This window comes from Nomascus leucogenys, chromosome 20 (assembly GCF_006542625.1).
Source record: "Nomascus leucogenys isolate Asia chromosome 20, Asia_NLE_v1, whole genome shotgun sequence".
NCBI lineage: Eukaryota > Metazoa > Chordata > Mammalia > Primates > Hylobatidae > Nomascus > Nomascus leucogenys.
The window spans coordinates 48231251-48250839 of NC_044400.1; the positions used below are offsets into that span (position 1 = coordinate 48231251).

At 40.3% G+C, this 19589-nt stretch overlaps 1 protein-coding gene across 2 annotated transcripts in view; it reads right to left on the reverse strand.

Moving 5' to 3' along the window:
* TBC1D1 (TBC1 domain family member 1) overlaps positions 1-19589 on the reverse strand; it is a 247157-nt gene that overhangs the window by 100974 nt on the left and 126594 nt on the right. For both annotated transcript variants that reach the window (XM_030800843.1, XM_030800844.1), the window contains 5 exons: positions 18579-18668; positions 16445-16549; positions 15524-15656; positions 9393-9484; positions 1616-1726 (listed from right to left, as the gene is read on the reverse strand). In XM_030800843.1, coding sequence (XP_030656703.1) covers positions 1616-1726; positions 9393-9484; positions 15524-15656; positions 16445-16549; positions 18579-18668 — 531 coding nt within the window. The remainder of the gene's footprint in view (positions 1-1615; positions 1727-9392; positions 9485-15523; positions 15657-16444; positions 16550-18578; positions 18669-19589) is intronic.

Here is a 19589-nt window from a genome sequence, read left to right on the forward strand (position 1 = left end):
GCACAGATGCCAGTTCTGCTTGTAAGGCTCAGTCACTTCTACATTAAACTCTTATACTTTTAGGGGGGAAAAAAAAACATTAAACACATTTCTCTATTGGATGATCTATGCCCAAATCCTAAAAATATTATCCTGGTCCATAAAAATGAGTCTGCAGTTAGGTCAAAACTTTCCATTCACCATAAATGCTCAAAATGTTTAGTAAGAGAAGAACTTCCATCCACCGTAAATGCTTCATTCCCCTTTCTAGCAGTTATAAATTACTTCAAAATTATCAATTTCCTGTTGGAACAAGTCACACTGACTCAGATAAAAGAAAATGGGAACAGGGAAAAAGCTATCAGTGGCATAAGAGAGGAAAAAGGGAGTGGAAAAGAGAAAAGAAATAGGCTGAAAAATGAACTCAAGAATTAACTGAAAACTTAGATTGAGTGGTCCATACAAAAGTGAACAGGAGAGACACAGAACTTGAATGCCATCTTAAGGGTACAGGTTGGGAAGGGAGGAATGGCTACAAACCAAGACCAAAAGTCAAAACCCCAAAAAACACAGGTTACATACTCATGTTAGAGTCACTGCTAAAGGACCCCATGGCTGGCCAATGAGATTAGAAACCATGGCTGACACTGTACACCAGCCCAAGGGTCCAGTGAAGGCATGTGATTGCCAAAGCCACCTGGAAGGTAGAAACCTTATGTGGAGATTTGCTAAGTGCACACCCCATGAAAACTGCACACTTGGTTTAGGGTCCAGATGCAAAGGCTGCCGTGGGACAGGGCACACCACTGAGCACAAAATTGTCTTTGGAACACACATGCAGGGAGTGTTCAAAAAGAAAAAGGGAACATACTTTTGAGTGAGAAACTTGTACATCCTTCACTGATTTTTCTCTAGATTTTTGGCCAACAAGTAACTAGCAAATATAAAATGTGTTATGTTTTGAAGGTATCAATGGTTCATTATGAATGGACTCACATGGAGTCCAAAAGACAAAGGAAATGGTCTACGGTACCATGTAACATAGGGACTCCCAAACTTGAAGATCTTCCCAGCTTCTGCCTTGAGACCCCAGAAAGAGAAAAGCTAAATAAGGCTGTAGACAGTGGAGGAGGGGAGGGAGACTCTGTATTTCCATCATGTAAAATGGAATTAATCCAAGTTCTAACCTGAACAGCACATAAGTCAGGCTTGCCAACATTGTATCTGATTTGTGACCTAGCGTTTCTATCACAAAGGACGTTCAGGTACTTTTTGTAATTCCAAAGGCAGCCATGCAATGTCCTTCCAGGTTTACAAAGAAGAAAGGCAAGGTGACAAACCAGCTCCCTGCAAGCCAAGCAGCTCGTCTTGGTGGCATCCACTCTTACACTCAATTCTTGCTGCTCTAAACCAGTCCTCTTATTAGAGCAACTGTTCTGCCTCCACTATGGTGCAGACGGAAACTTTTCTTATCTTCTCAAGCGTACATAATTTAACACTCCCAAATTTCCCCTCTATGTGCAATAAAGGAAAATAAAACAACGGAAGAAAAAGAGGTATCAGAGTTTCAGAAAATCCTCAAAATGTTGTTTATACAGAGAATTGGCAACAATTACAAAAGACAAAAATGCCATACCTGCTTCATCTCCCCAATATGGATGTGTTCTTTCTGTTTCTCTTCATATAAACATCTCAGAAAAGAAATAATCAATTCATTCTCTCGCTGCTCATTTCTTGGTCTCAATTTCTTTAAAACAAAAATCAGAAACAGGATTTATTTTTAATCATCAACAATATTGCTAAGCCGTCTCCTTTTAAATGCTAACAGCTTCCATCCACTAAACTAGTGCTTTTACTCAATAATCTCACTAGGGGGCACCAATGATCCTAAAAGTAGAGATAATTTTTAAAAAGGAACCGTGGAGCCAGTGGGCCAGATTTAGCTTTTGATCTCTGATGTCCTCCTATCTGAAAATGAATCTTTAATATCAGATAGAGACACAGTCAAAATGTTTAACAAATAAATAGTTTTTAAAACAAGAGGAAAAACACAAAATCCATGTAAATACCCAAAGGTCAGGGGCCATGATGACCAAACATTGACAAACTCTTAGGGAACGGGCAAGGAAAACAGCAATGGGATTCAGTGTCATAATTTCCCATGTCGAATGTGTTCACCGTGAAGCACTCTGTGGAATCCCCATAGGGCACGCCCTTCCATTCAAAATTTCATGGCACGTACATTTCTTTCTTCTTCAAAAAAATAATTCTCTCTATGCCTTTTAACTTTTAGACAGGGTCGTGGCACAGCAAGCTGGACCAGAAGTCAAGACATGTAAGTTCCAGCTGCTGCCTAGAAGTGTAACAGAAGCCAAGCCCCTTAATCCTAGCTTCCTTGTCTGCTGAAGTGAGGATGGTGCACAGAGGAAACTCCATGGTCTCCTCCTGCTCCCAAATGCTTTGGATTTGAAACGCCAGAGTGAATTTTTTAAAAGTCCACCTAATTTAATGTATTATTTTATTGTATATGAAGAAAGTAAAATGAATTGCTTTGGGATACACAAAGTTTTTAGTCTACAAATTTTGAAAATACATCTTTTTTTATATTGCAAGTTTCCATTGCCTGTTCCTCCTCTCTCCCTACTCCAAACTTCCAGCCTGTTCTTTAAAACAAATGCAGTGACATAAATGGATCGACTACACAAGGATCTGAATCTGGGTCAACACCACTCTTCTTCCCCAACTAACTAAGGAAGCAACTTTACCCTGCACGTCATAAGCATTCAAAGCAAAGGTAACACTAACCCAGACTTTCTGACAGTCCTTTCTTAAGGAAACCCAGTCCTTTCTTAATGAAAAAGATAAAAGGTAAGTTGTTCTTGTTACTTAAGGAAAAGATAGTTAATGATTAGAAGGGTTTGTTTTCATCGAGGACTTCATGTTCTTTCAAATTTCAGATTGAAATATTAAATATTTTAGAGGCTAGAGCAGACACTGTCAACCTGGACTCCAGGCTGTGAACCCCAATATTACAAAATTTTACAAGTTATATGCAAAAAGTGGACTTCTCTAGAGAAAGTGGGCATTAGATTCTCAAAAAGGAAAGTGCAGTAATGCCACAATCCCAGCTTAACACTGCCAGATCAAAGGGTTATGGGAACACTGAGTCCAAATGTCCACAAAACCAGAACTCTCATTTATGATTGGCAGGGATGCAAAACAGTACAGCCACTTTGGAAAATAGGCCGGCAGTTTCTTGTAAAACTAAACACACTCTTACCACATGACCCGGCAGTTGCACTCCTTGGTGTTTACCCAAATGAGCTGAAAATGTATATTTACACAAAAACCTACGATCTCATGTTTACAGCATCTTTATTCACAATTATCAAAACTTGGAAGCAACTAAGATGTGCGTCGATTGGCGAATGGGTAAAGAAACTGTAGTGCATCTATAAAACTGAATATTATTCAGCAATGAGAAATGAGCTATCAAGCCATAAAGAGACATGGAAGAACCTTAAGTGCATATTGCTAAGCAAAAGAAGCCAGTCTGAAAAGGCTACTGTGTGATTCCAACTACATGACATGCTGGAAAAAGCAAAACTATGGAGAGAGCAAAACGATCAACGATTAGGGAGGAGGTGGGAGAACAGGCAGAGCACGGGGATTTTTAGGGCAGTGAAACTATTCTGTATGATACTGTAATGATGGGCACATGACATTAAGCATCTGTCAAAACCCACAGAATACAGAACACCAACAGTGAACCCAAATGTAAACCATGAGCTTTAGTTAATATTAATGTACAAATATTGGCTCATCAATTATAACAAAGGAACCCTCAGTAATGCAAGATATGTTAAAAATCGGAGAAACTGTGGGGTGGGGGACAGTGAAAGATAATATGGAAACCGTACTTTTCACCCAATTTTCCTGTAAACCTAAAACTGCTCTAAAAAAAATTAAGTCTATTTTAAAAAAAATGATCCATGGAAACAGGAATTATAAGGCCTCTGAGCAGGTACAGGCGCCTGATCGTTGGCCCAGTCTTTCTTCTCCTCTGTCTTTAATTAAACCTTCCCGCTATCTTCACAAGAAAATGTATATTGTGCTTGGAGAAATTCTTCATCATCATCTATTTCAAAATATTTTAAAAAGCTAATCATATAGTAAGAGGAGGAGTATTTATGTATTTTTCCCCTCAAAATACACTTTTAAAAGCTATTCAAATAGGAAGGAAATTAGACCACAACTGGGAACAGTATACTACCACAGTTGTTTTTCATTAAAAACTGATTAAGAATCAGAGACTGCGTCATGGAGCTTGTTAAACATCATAGAGAAGTCACTAAAGCAGAGAAATAAACGTTTATGGTGTTATACGTGATCAAGAAACAAATCTTTCCTTAACATAATTCTGAAATACAGTTAGTGAGGTATCATCTCCCTAAAATCTCCCATGTAACTTCACCATCCTCGATAGTGGCAAATCATTATTTCTTTCTTTCTTTCTTTTTTTGAGATGGAGTCTTGCTCTTTCACCCAGGCTGGAGCTGGAATGCAGTGGCACAATCTCGGCTCACTGCAAGCTCCACCTCCCAGGTTCACGCTATTCTCCTGCCTCAGCCTCCCTAGTAGCTGGGACTACAGGTGCCCGCCACCACGCCCGGCTAATTTTTTGTATTTTTAGTAGAGACAGGGTTTCACCATGTTAGCCAGGATGGTCTCGATCTCCTGACCTTGTGATCCACCCCCACCTCTGCCTCCCAAAGTGCTGGGATTACAGGCATGAGCCACCGTTCCCGGCCAAATCATTATTTCTTAAAGGGGATTTAACTTTATGAACATTCATTAGTCAGAGAGACAAGTGTAGGAAAATAATGGGGAATCAAATTGGGTAACATCACTTTGCCATCAAAAATTACTTGCTTGTTCAAAATTAAACTATGATATCAGAAGTCAGGATGATGGTTACCTGGAGGCAGACACAAAACAGGACTATGAGGCAATGGAAATGCCCCATTTCTTTCTTTTTTTTTTTTGGGAGACAGAGTCTCGCTCTATCCCCCAGGCTGGAGTGCAGTGGCACAATCCTGGCTCACTGCAACTTCTGCCTCCCAAGTTCAAGCGATTCTCATGCCTCAGCCTCCCGAGTAGCTGAGACTACAGGTGCGCAACACCATGCCTGGCTAATTTTTGTATTTGCCGTAGAGACAAGGTTTCACCATGTTGACCAGGCTGGTCTTGAACTCCTGACCTCAGGTGATACGCCCGCCTTGGCCTCCCAAAGTGCTGGAATTACAGGCATGAGCCACCACGTCTGGCCAGAAATGCTCCATTTCTTAATCTTGGCACTGGCTGCACGGTTATATTTACCTTATAAAAATTCACTGAATTATACGTCATTGATTTGTGTGCTTTTCTATATGTATGTTATACTTCAATTTATAAAAGAATACTACAAAACAATTAATTGCCTGTTAAAAGTAACAAAACTAAATTAGTTACATGTTTCTTAACCTGTAAGAGGCTTATAAATTGTCATAAAGGCAATTCAGAAATAAACTGCCAGTTGGGCAAGGTGGCATGTACCTGCAGTCTCAGCTACTCGGGAAGCTGATGTAGGACGATTGCTTGAGCCCATGAGTTCACAACTGAAATATGCTCTGATCACACCCTAGAATAACCACTGCGCTCCAGCCTGGGTAACATAGTGAGCCCCTTTCTCTTAAAAAAAAATAATAAATCAATCAATCAATTTCCAACACTGATTAATGCATCCCAGAATGTTGAGAAAGCCCATGGTCTCCTAAGGGAACTACTTAAAAAGACAACACTCACTTGGACACTACAGTCTAATAGCTTTAAAAAAATTATAATCGCATTTTGTAAGAAATCATTTTAAAACCATGGAAAATCCAACTAAGCCGATATATATTCTTCAGAAAGTAAAAAGAGTCTCTTCTGACCATTAACCTTTAACTTGTGAAGTCATGTTACTTAATGAATTATCAATGTCTATTGAATATAAATCTACTTGATTTATCTAGTCAGTATTTAATTAAGTCATTCCCTGAAACACACTCATATAGATTAGGAGAATTAGACTTGGAGATATTTTATTTACTAGCCCCACCTTGGCTTCACAGCAATTCTTATCCTGAGATGATCAATTTGGATTTAGTATATTCACCCAGTAACAGAGCATCATGGGGTCATCCTCACATATGCCCAGCTAGATATGTTTGAAAACGGAACATTTCAAAAAGCTCATAAATAAAAAGACGGCTTTGCAGTGTGGTATGCCCACATGCCCATCTGGCACCAAGTTCTCAGAGTGCTCAAAATTAGCTTGTTTCCAGCATCGTTTACACAGTTACTAGTGATTTCTTTATAGCTGTTAGAGTTCCATTTTTTGATTTAATATTCATTTACATGATCCTTAAATATGGTATGTTTTAATAACTAAGTAATCGTGTACCATTAATTTCAACAGTAATTACATTTCCCTTATGAAAATTTGCACGTGGAGAACTTTTTCAGAAACAAATTCCCCTCCAGGAAAGACTGAACAAAGGAAAATATTTACCATTCTATTTATAAGGAGACTCAGGAAACTGCAAAGCCACCCTTTTCCTTACAACCTTTTTGAAATGTATGATTTTCGAGCACATTAGCCGGCACTGCTGTCTAAAATGAAACCAGTGACTTGGTTTATAAACTGTTTTATAAAACCAAGAATGGTCATTGAGGACATAATTCAACAAGACCATCTAACAAGCCTCTAGAATAAAAGATCCATGCGCAAATCTGTATCACTCAAGGAACAGCCACACTCACAGTGATGGAAGACAAGGCGAGAGCTGGCTTTTCAAAGTTGGTGAACAATACAACTTCCCTTTGGTGTTTGGAGCAGCTTAACAATTACAGAGACCTCTAGAACAACACACAGGGGCCTCAGGATATTAACTGAATGCTCTTTTTCTAAAGCAAACCTTAGTCATAATCTACTCTGTTCTAAAGTGTCTTTACCATGATGTACTCAGTGTCTAAAAGCCTGCATGAGTCAAAGAGAATCTTGGAATCATATCCATTAGGAACATCTCATTGCTGCAGAAGAATATTTTATGTATTACCTATACTGATTCATCACACTGTTTTAGGGAGAGCTACGTGGTGCTGTCTAGACAAAAAAGAAAACCCACATTATGAAAGGGAAGTTCCTCTTCTATTCTTGCTAGAAAGATGGTTTCTTAAAGTGACTGGACGGCTCTAGAACAGTAAGTGGGCCAGCATTAGATGAAAAAGGCCCCAGCTTGAATTGTAAATGCATTTACAATCAGAAGCATATTGTCCATTTTTGAATTCCAAATGCAAATCACATTATATTTTCTAAGAGTATTGTGTACTTAGAACTCTAAAGACCTTTTAAGAAAAAACAAAGTAGCATGTCTCAAGTTGATTCAGAAGAAAACAAGAAAATGCAAAGACAAGTGAAAATTGTGAAAATTACCCTCTAGGCTATTTGAGACATGAAAAAACATCTTTCTATGCTCTCTTCCTAAAGCATATGCCAATTCTACTGTAGAAGGAGAACAAGGGAATAAGACAAGGCCTCTAATATGTGATTAAAATGAGAAAGACGGCCAGGCGTGGTGGCTCACGCCTGTAATCCCAGCACTTTGGGAGGCTGAGGCGGGCGGATCACAAGGTCAAGAGTTAGAGACCAGCCTGGCCAATATGGTGAAACCCGTCTCTACTAAAAATACAAAAATTAGCAGAGTGTGGTGGTGGCAGGCGCCTGAAATCTCAGCTACTTGGGAGGCTGAGGCAGGAGAATCACTTGAACCCGGGAAGCAGAGGTTGCAGTTAGCCAAGATCACACCGTTGCACTCCTGATCTGGGCAACACAGTGAGACACTGTCTCAAAAAACAAAAAAGAGAGAGAAAATCCTTTCTTTTTTTACACTAACAGAAAGCAGATCGTGGATCCTAGTATAGTCTTTTCCCAGTGAGGAAGGAAAAGCACTTAAACCCACCCAGTTGCTAGCTGTCTTGTTTTGTTTAATGGCTCCTCTATTTGTAGATCCTGCTGCCCGCCCCTCAAAAGGAGATATTTATTCTTTGACATGCTTCCCTCCCTAAAAAAGTGCCAGGGGAATCATTGAAAATGCCCCTCGGCTAAAGCAGACATGAAATTTTGGATGACCTCATTAAAGATTCATAATGAACAGGCTACAGGCATGCCAGCACACACAGCATGGTCTCCCCGAGATACATTGTATCTAAATACAAGGGCAAGAGCTAGCGTCCAAGTTTACTGCAGAAAGCTGATGAGCTTGAATTTTGTTTTGTTTTTGTAGGTTTGATATATTATCGGGTTCCAAGTAGACAGCATGACCTAAATTTATTTTCAAAAATGAAAAAAAAAAGGTGTGTGGGGGGGGAAGAAGGAATTCTGTTCCAGTTCATGTACCAAACATTGTCTCATTTGACTCCCACACTTACGGCTGAAATCCTAAGCGGGAAGGGGCGGGCAGAGGTTTCCCAGGGAACAGATGAGTGCATGTGGACCAGAGGCCAGACCTTCTGTCTCCCAGCCTGAGGCGCTTTCCATTTTATAATTTCCTCTCTCTTATTCTAACATTTGTTTAAGGAAGAGGCTTGCCTGTTTCATTTAGTTTTACTATCTAAGCTAAGGCCTGATGGGAATCTGCAATTCTGACCTGGACACTCTATGAGACTGTGAAAGCTTAAGCCAAGCATGTCCAACATGTGGCCCAGGGCGGCTCTGAATGTAGCCCAACACAAATTCATAAACTTTCTTAAAGCATTATGAGATTTTGGGCCGGGCGCGCTGGCTCACGCCTGTAATCTCAGCACTTTGGGACACCAAGGTGAGTGGATCACGAGGTCAGGAGTTCAAGAACAGCCTGACCAACATGGTGAAAGCCTGTCTCTACTAAAAATACAAAAATTAGCCAGGTGTGGTGGCGTGCTCCTGTAATCCCAGCTACTCAGGAAGCTGAGGCAGAAGAATCACTTGAACCTGGAAGGCGGAGACTGCAGTGAGCCCAGATTGCGCCACTGCACTCCAGCCTGGGAAACAGAGCAAGACTCTGTCAAAAAAACAAACAAACAAAAACCACTATGAGATATTTTTTTTTGCAATTTTTTTTTTTTTTTAGCTTATCAGCTATCGTGTCTTTTATGTGTGGTCCAGGACAATCCTTCTTCTTCCAATGTGGCCCAGGGAAACCAAAAGATTGGACACCCCTGAAACCAAGACGAACTCAAGGCACCTTCCTCCAGGCTGGGACAACACTGGTTTGCTATTTTGTACACACAGCATTTCCCAGGTAAGCTGCCTGCCTTTTCTTTCCTTCTAGAAATTAGCAACTGTACTGTACCTGAACCTCTTCAAAAATAGTCGCCTGCTCCTGATTGGTCAATGTCGTCAGGTGCTTTTGCAGTTCTAGTTTTGTTTTGGAAGAATTCATTCCTATTAAGAGAAAAAAGAGAGGCATGAAAAAACTCTATATAAAAGTTGTGAGATAGGGAGTTAACCTCCTCCACACACATCCCCTTCACATTCTCTTCCACTTCAGACTTTCAAGGTTTTATGGGAAAAAAAAAAATTATTTATTTTTTGACATGGAATCCCACTCTGTCACCCAGGCTGGATTCCAGTGGTGCAATCACGGCTCACTGATTAAGTGAGCCTCAACCTCCCAGGGTCAAGCAATCCTCCCACTTCAGCCTCCCCAGCACCTGGGACTACAGGTGCATGCCACCATGCCCAGCTAATTTTTGTATTTTTAGTAGAGACAAGGTTTCGCCATGTTGCCCAGGCTGGTCTCGAACTCTTGAGCTCAAGCAATACGCCCACCTCAGCCTCCTGAAGTGCTGGGATTACAGGCATGAGCCACTGTGCTTGGCGTGGAAATTTTCATCAATAATAGTGTCACTGTTATCTTTGTCATCATCTTCTAACTGAGCTCTGATGTGCTGGACACTGTATAATAGGCATTAAGCTTGCACCATTTAATTCTCAAAACAATCTGATGAAGAGGATGCCATTATCCCCAGTTTACAGCTAGGAAAACTAAGACCCAGAGAGCTTACGTCATTCCACAGACCAATAATTTGGACTCTACCTCAGGTTTGTGCGGCTCCATATTACCTTCTCCATGTTAAAACACCTCACATAATCAGAACCTTCTCCTCAGAAAATGATAAATTATTGTGTTGATATGTAAACCTGACAACTTTTTCTTAGGAGAAGACAACTCCTATTCTGTTGGAAAACTGACCCACATTTCTCTTGCATACCCGGTTCCCATCACAGAAAACTGATGCATGTGGCCAGCAATTTTTCTTATACCACCACATGCTTATTAATAACTTAATTAACATTACATTTAATTAATGTTACAAAGAGTTTTGAGGAAAAGTTATACAAATAAAGTCATTACATAATTTTAGTACCCTTTAGAACCTGGTATTTCAAGAAGTTCCTTCCCCACACAAATACGGCTTACAGCCTGCACTCTTTTCTTGGTGTCCAGAGATAAATGTCACACGTGAGGAGAAGGCTGATAAGGAAAGGATATGCTGACCCAACTGCCATGAAAAGAAAAAAAACTGCATGGGTTATTTTTCTTCCAAGGGCAGCTCTCGCCTCACCCACCTGGCACTCTCTTCTCATCCTACCAGGGTGGCCCTGAGGCAGAGGCTTGGCCAAGGCTCTGGGCTGGAGAACCGTGTGCAAGGCACCTACATCACTACGGATGGCCAGGAGGGAAATCCGCTGAGCCAGGGACTCGTCTGTAGGGACTTGGAAACCATGCCTTCATTTTACAGATGGGTTTGCTGATGCCCAGAGAAGCCAGGTGACTTGTAAAAGGCCAGGAGGCCAATCGGCAGCCAAGCCTGCCCAAAGCCACGGCTCCTTCCCTCCCACGGCAGCTGAGGCAGAGCCCACAACCTCTAAGCAGGCTGGGACTGTGGCAGAGGTGGCTGCCCCTATCACACTGTCGCAGCCATCTCTGCTTCCAGAAAGACATTCTTTTTCCCTTTTTTTAACCCAGGAAAACCCTGAGGCCACCATTCAAATAATATTTAAGTGACTGCTACTATGCCACTTCACTTAACACTTTATGTGCATTATTCACTTCACCCTAAAATGAATATTAGAAATGGGCCTTTTTTTTTTAAAGTAATCTCAATGCCCACGTGAAGAAACTGAGGCACATCTAAGTCAAGTATTTTGTCCAAGGTCATCAGCTAAGTAAGTTGCCTCCAGCAACCAAACCCTTAACTGCTCCACTGCCCTGACTAGCAGAGCCAAGTCCCCTGACACTCAGGTGGCTGCAATACAAGAGCAAGCTCAGAGGTGGGTTAAAGTGCAGGAAGGATGGCGCCTTTGTCAAAGTGCAATGCAGTCACTCGTCAGGTCACATGAAGCCAGGGAAACAGACAAGGCTTTACTGTATCAACTATTTAAATGCTGAAGCGAAACAGAGTTAAGATTTATGAATCAAATAAGCACTAAGTCATCATGCACTAAAAATCCCCCCCACATATGGAGGACAACTCTGACAGCCGAAGTATCATATTTTGGAAAAACGATATTGTTTCATGAAACATTCAGATGTAGAGAATAAACCCCAAGGCTTACGAAGAGTTAGACTAACTCAACACTCTGCCAATCTCAGGCGAAATCACGAAATGCCGCCTATTCTTCGCTTCGGCAGCTGTGAAGCAATCCTCTGGGCAGTTTCACCCTGTCTGCAGGATGCCTAACTCATGAGGTCCTTCCCGCCCCATCTCTAAATAGCCGGCCCGCCTAGGTCCGAGCTCCTCCCTCAGGGATTCTCACACAGCTAGCACCTCCTGGGTGGTTTCTGTACACCCACTGAAAGCACCCTTCAGTTCCACATTGAACGCATCTCCTCAGAGAGGCCCAGGTGATGCCGAATCGGCTTATGGAGGGGAATGGGAAGCAAGGACCAAAGCAGAAAAGGTAACCAGCATCAAGGGAGTTTCCAAACTACAACCCCTCCCGGCTCCTCTGGTCAGTGAGGCCGCCTCCCTGGCGGTGCAGAAACGGCCCTTGTTAGAGGGAGCGGTGATGTATGACTGTGTTTTACCGAAGGAAAATTTGCTCTGAGAGCAAAAGAAAATCTCAGTTCAACTATTTTTCTTAATGAATGCTCCTCTTTTAAAATAAGCAAAATACTATATAAATACCAGTGAGTTGTATATGGTTCAAATACAGAACTGGGTAGAGCTGTACTTCTGATGTGTTGCATGTTAGAGCAGAGTTCAGCTAATTAATATCAATAGCGTTATTGATTCTCTTATAGATTCTGGGGGATGACTTGACTACACTTACTGATTAAGAAAACACAGTCTTTTAAGTCTTTCTTTGTGTGGCCACATCACTAATCCTCTCCACAGTTCTACAGAGTTCTTGATCAGACCATATAACTTCCTGCTAGAACTACTTTTACACCAACATACAATGAGTTTTAATAAGCCATTTCATTCTACTTACTAGGAATACAATAACAAAAAGCAAGGAACCCTAAAACTGTTCATGTAATAACTAGCACTTCTTCTACTAATAATGCACTTCTTCTACACTTTTAGAAATGAGTTCCATCATGTAGGTAAAACATACCCCCACCAGACTTCTAATTGCACTATTTAAGAATGTTCTCATGTTAGTAGAGTTTTGTGCCTTGGTTGGATTTTATCAGGTGAAAGATGGATCAAATGATTAATTCCAAAACGACGGCAGCAAAATCCCTACCCTGATCAAACTTTTCAGCTGTAACTTTCTCAAAACTAAGCCAGACCAAAGAAAGATTTGTCAAGGGGAGCTCTGGAAGCATTCCAGTTCCTGCAGATCATGATCTGCTTTATCTTCAAGGCCAAAGTCATTGCTGGCTTTTTAATAAGCTCTTAAGGGGCATTTCTGTCATCATTTACCTTATCTTGACAACCACTAAGGAAAGGGTTAGTGATCCTCTCAGTTGGGAACTCCAGTTAAAGCAAACATTTTCTTGTTCCCAGATATATTTCGCATAATGTCAGCAAATAGTAACAACGTGGAAAACACATTTGAATATATTAATCATGTTTCTTCATTTTAAAGAGCACTGTAACGCTACAAATGACCCTTCCCAGACCTTAAGATGTCAATTGTTAATTTATCTCATTTAAAAAGGGAAACCAGATACCACTTCACATCTATCTGGATGGCTTTCATCAAAAACAAAACAAAAACAGAAAGTAGCAAATCTTGCGAGGACGTAAAGGAACTGGGGTCCTTACCCACTGCCAGTGGGATTGTAAAATGGTGTGGCCACTGTGGTACAATACGGCAGTTCCTCAAAAAACATAAAATTACCACATACCCTAGCAATTTCATTTCTGGATATATAACCAAAAGAACTGAAAGCAGGAACTTCAACAGATATTTGCATGTCAGCATTCATAGCAGCATTATTCGTACAATAGTCAAAAGGGGGAAGGAACCCAAATGTCCATGGACGAGTAAATGGATGAACAAAATGTGGACACACTTTTGGAATGGAATACCATTCAGCCTTAACAAGGAATGAAATTCAGACAACGCTACAATACACGTGAATCTGGAAAACATTATGCTAAGTGAAATAAACTAGAAACAAGAAGATAAATATTTTATGATTTTGCTTGTATGAAGTTACCTAGAAACAGAACGGATGTTGCCAGAGGCTGAGAAGGAGCGGAGTTGGCATTTAATGAGTTTCAGTTTTGGAAGATGAAAAAGTTCTGGAGATGCTGGTGGTGAGGATTGTACAACAATGTGAATGGACTTAATGCCAATGAAGGGCATGCTTACAAAAAGGTTACGATGGTAAATTTTGTATTACATATGTTTTTACTATAATTTTTTTAAAAAGGAAAATTGGATCTAAATAGCAATGTTTTCTTTACAAACTTATAGCTTATAATAAATATTCCTTTTTTTTTTTTGAGACATCTCGTTCTGTTGCCCAGGCTGGAGTACAGTGGCACAATCTCGGCTCACTGCAACCTCCGTCTCCCGGGCTCAAACGATTTTCCTGCCTCAGCCTCCCGAGCAGCTGGAATTACAGGCACACACCACCACACCCAGCTAATTTTTGTATTTAGTAGAGACGTATTTGAGATGTATTTGTATTTAGTAGAGACGGGGTTTCACCATGTTGCCCAGGCTGGTCTCGAACTCTTGGCCTGAAGTGATCTGCCTGCCTCAGCCTCCCCAAGTGCTGGGATTACAGTTGTATAATAAACATTCTACAAACATGAGAAATGATCAAATTTTTGTTTTCTTTTCACAATAGCATGGGTTGTTTAAATCATGTGACCTCCACAAGTCACAAAAAATTTTTTAGAAATCCTCCCATAAACAGAACAAAAACACAAAATCAAGAACAGAGTGGTGAAAACTCCTTCACCTTCCAGATGCCCTCAGATAAACATATCACCACTCCCTTTCACTGTCACCTGGTTCTGTCCTCTCCCCTGGCCCCTCCCTGCAGTCCCAGAAACTCTCACTTCCTGCCTCAGGTGGACTCCCCACTCTTGTTCAAGAAGAATCCCCACCATTCCATTTGGATTCATTTGGCCCCTCTGGCCCCTTGGGCTCTGAATTCACTCAAACCTCTCCAATTGTGAAAAAGACAAAGTTAGCTACAATCCCCAGGTCTTCCCCCAGTATGGCCTTCTCCTGGAAATGTTTGGTGGCAGGTAACAGGGCTTTACCGCCTGGGGTGAATCATGGGCTCATGATACACTAGTTTATTCCTAGACATCCCTAATCCTCAATTTACTTATCTGCAATATGTGCAAAATAAATAGTCCCTTTTCCTCCCACAAATGTGGTGAGGATTAAATAGATAACAGAAAGCACTTAATACACTTCCTGGCAGATCTTATTCAATACACGTTAGCTACAAATCGTAACATTTATTACAGTTTCTCCCTAAGCCAGGTTTCTAGAAATACTGGTCAATACTAATAGTCACCTTTATTTCTTCCCATTTGCTCCTCAACTGCAACCTGTTTTCTGCTACCTCCTCTCCATTCAAACTGTACTAGCAGAGGTTACTAATGGCCTGGTAATGGAGAAACCGGTACAAGTTCCTAGTTCTTATCTTTCTAGATATCTCTGCAGTGGCCAGTATGACTGACCACTCACACAACCTTGATAAACACTAGGCAACTGGTTTGGTAACCTGTTTTCCTAACTCCTCCTCCACCCTCAGAATACCTTGGAGGGAGGTGGCAGCAGGGGGTTCTGGGTTCTTATCTTTGTATCACCAGCATCCGGCACAATTCCTGACACACAGAAGACACCCACTGCACGCTGAGAGTCCACCTACAATCCCTGTGACTAATACAAGCCTCTGTTAGGCAGAATCTTCCAACAGATAAGTATCATCTAAAGTTCTCCTGAGACTTTTAACTCCCACTGTGTTCACGCTGGAAAGGGTCCCCTACTCACCCTCTATCCTCTCACAGAGCTTGTGCAGGCCCTGCAGGGGGCAGCCCTCGCACAGCTGGGCTGGTGCCTTAGCCGTCTGCTGCACTGCAGCCACTGTGAAGGCCTGTTTCAGGGTCATCATAATTTCGTCAACCTAATCAAAGAGAAGAGAAGTTGTAGTCACCAAAAAGTCAATTCGAAATTAGCTGGGCTGAGATGTCAGACAATCTTTGGAAAAGACTTTTTAAGCTTTAAGAGTTTTCTGTACTACTCTTCACAGGTTGACAGATAATAATTGGAATAACAGCTAGGATTACAGTCTGAAAATACTACAAGTATGCTCAAAGCTCTTAAAGCAGGTAAAGTAAATGATATGGTTTGGCTGTGTCCCCACCCAAATCTCATCTTGAATTGTAGCTCCCATAATTTACATGTGTCATGGGAGGGACCCAGTGGGAGGTAACTGAATCATGGGGGTGGGTCTTTCCTGTGCTGTTCTATGATAGTGAATAAATCTCACGAGATCTGATGGTTTTACAAAGGGCAGTTTCCCTGCACACGCTGCCCTGCCTGCTGCCATGTAAGATGTGCCTTTGCTCCTCCTTCACCTTCCATCATGATTGTAAGGCCTTGCTGGCCATGTGGAACTATGAGTCCATTAAACCTCTTTCCTTTATAAATTATCCTGTGTCAGGTATGTCTTTATTAGCAGTGTGAGAACAGACTGATACAGTAAAAACTAAAAATACAAACTACTGAGAAAAAAGGCAAATTAAGCTTCAGATGTGTATTAGCTGCTTACTAAATAGTCGAAAGTAAATAACTAAAGACAAATAATGATATGTCAATGACTATCTGGTTTTCCTAAGGACAGAAAAATCAGTGGAGCTAAAATTCCTTGTAAAGAAGGTTCCAAGGTAAGAATTGCTTGTCCTCTCTCACCAGAGCCTCATTTGTGCACTGAAACACGTAACAGACAAAATGAAAGCCGCCACCTCCGGAAGACTCCCGGCAGATAAACCCAAAGTGGTCCACGTGTCTGATGCCCTGTCGAAGGGAGAGAACGAGATGTTCAGTTGTATCCAGAAGACGCACCATCATCAGAAATGCACCTCAAGATTTACACAGCACAATTTTATTTTACTTTTTATTATTTTTCTGAGATGGAGTTTCACTCTTGTTGCCCAGGCTGGAGTACAATGGTGCAATCTCAGCTCACTGCAACCTCTGCCTCCAGGGTTCAAGTGATTCTCGTGCCTCAGCCTCTTGAGTAGCTGGGATTACAGGCGTGCACCACCACACCCAGCTAATTTTTCTACTTTTAGTAGATACAGTGTTTCACCACGTTGGTCTCAAACTCCTGACCTCAGATAATCCACCCGCCTCAGCCTCCCAAAGTGCTGTGAGCCACTGCGCCTGGCCTACACAGCACAACTTTAAAGAACACTAGAAAATTACTATTTTCTCTGATATTTTAAAATTTCAAAAAGTCTAAAAACATCTCAAATAAAGTTGGTTTACTAGAATGTTCCTTTGATTACCCCCACAACAATAAGAGAAATAAGATCTGAAAATTCAAGTTTTAGTGCTCATTTTAGTATTTGTTGTTTTGTTTGAGACGTAGGTATTAAAGAATAAAAACCACTCAAAAAATCAAAGGCAGACCAGAGATTCATGAAGAAACACAACTATGCACAAACACACCCAAAGGTTAAAAAAATATTTAAAATATATTTGTATTCCTAAAATAAGTAGGTAAATACTGAAGTGAACTGGAATAAAGAAAGAGTCAAAAATTATATGCACACAGAGTAGAGGAGCTTTTAAACATGTTAGGCCAAGGCTCTACCATAGTATCATAAGAGCTATTTTTAATAAATATTAATATGTAAACGTGTTTTAAAATCATCAGCTATCAGAGGCACCTTAATACAGATAAAACGTCTGCCATAAATATTAATACATCAATGTATTCCGAAAGCATCAGCATGCAGAGATGTGAGTGCTGATAGCTTAATGTTCAGGTAATCATATAAACTTATAAACTACACTCTTTAGGAAATTATAAAGCTATCACACAAAAATGTAAACATTTAACATTAATATTTCAACAGAAATAGCAGCAAATCAGGATTAAAAACTCTATGGGTAATCTCACTTTCAGGCCAAATATTTTCCAAAAAATGAGCAATCGTTGACATGCTTTGCCATCTCAATTAATCTTCTCTAGCAGCAAGTTAAGCATAAGCTAGAGGCTACAACTTAAGGAAATATGATTTAGCAAAGCTTTTTTTTGTAAATGGTTCCCTATTCAATCTATAAATAACATTCTTTATTTTCACATTTTGCAGAAAAGTCCCTTTTGAATATTTAAGTAGATCACACTATAAATCAACGTTGACATTTTCATATTTTATCAATTATGAAAATGAAAAATCCAGAGTTAAAAAAAAAATAAGCAAACGTAACCTTAAGTGATCTCGTATTTGTTAGGAAGATCCTGAGTAAAACTGGCATAGCTAATATTAATTGATAGTTTCTTCCAAAATCTCTCTATGAAACACCTGGAAGATTATCAAGAAAAAAGTTTTCAAGTAGACACTGTACTCTGAGTAGAACATTCTCAAAGATAAGCACTATCTATATTTGAAGGGAGAATACTGACAATTGGTACCCAAAAAAGTTATAAATTTTTGTAAAGTAGAAATATATCTAATAAAAAGATACATTTGTGTGAAATGTGTAAATATATATGTGTAATATGCACAAAGACACACACATGTGCATCTGGAAGTTATGACTGTGGACTATTACTACCAATAACTGAGAAAATTAAAAGTAGATCTATTTTGTCCATTACTGTTGCTAAGAGCAAATTTCTTAATTTCAAAATTATATTCATAATTTACCTTAACATACCAAAGCAAACGAGAAAGAAAAGCGAAACACAAATCAAGTACAGTACTTAGAAAACATACACCTTGTAACCTTTAGCATTTCTGTTACATGATAAATATTATAGAAATTCATTTAAAAATTCCATTGCAATTGAATTAAAAAACCCATCTCCATTTACCTGAGAGCAAAAGGATATCTCCTTAAAATTTTTCTCCAATGCTATTTTTTTGGTGTCAGGACTGATGAGGTAAACTTCAGACTGGCCAATCTTAAAAGACAAACAAACAAAAAAAATCTAGCTTTTCAAACTTTCTCATTTCATGACCCATGAAAATAAAGAATAAAAGGGACAAGCTCCTATAAAATTCTGACTCTATCATTGTAGAAATCATTTCAAAGGTTCCCTCTTATCCTCTGGATTTCAGGTCATAAGAGACATCTATTAGTGCCTTCACCTAGATAAGACAGCCATCTTCCTTGAGATGAAAGAACCGGATACCCAAAAGTTAGCAATAGGCCTCAAGATCCACACATCCCCTAAAAACTGAGGTCTTGGCATAAGTGAACCTTCCAGAAAACAGAACTTTCAAAGCTTCCAAGATACTTTTGAATGATTTTTACTGACAAGTCTTTTAAAATTATTGTTAAAATAATCTACCATTATGATTATTGTACCTTATCACATTATGATAACATGTGAGGCATTCACATACACTAGTGACCAGACCTTTTCAAGTTAGAGTATGAGCATCAATTACAATCCTCTTACTGCCTTGGGACATGCTAATAGACATGCATTATAGGAGACTGCTGTGTTGCAATACCCATCCTACTCTGTGTGCACATGCCCCTGCAGGCTGTGAAAGGCTGCCTTTTAGACTCCTCGTCTCCGGAGCGCTAAGCTTCTTGGGTTTCAGTGTGTGTTGGTTTCTACACCTTTAGTTCCTCCTCAGGACCAAGAAGTCAGTGGTCACATCCTGATGCTGCCACTCTAACTCCCAGACCCACCTCTTCCTCTAAACTCTTTACGCTTTGATGTAAAATACAAATCAGATACACAAGCTTGTTGGAAACTGGGGTGTAAGGCGAGGGGAATTATACTCTCAATGAGGGGGCCCAGGAAACGTGCATTCTGTTTGGGGCAAGGACTTTGCACTCTGAATCGTTTTTGCACACTTAACTGTTTCTG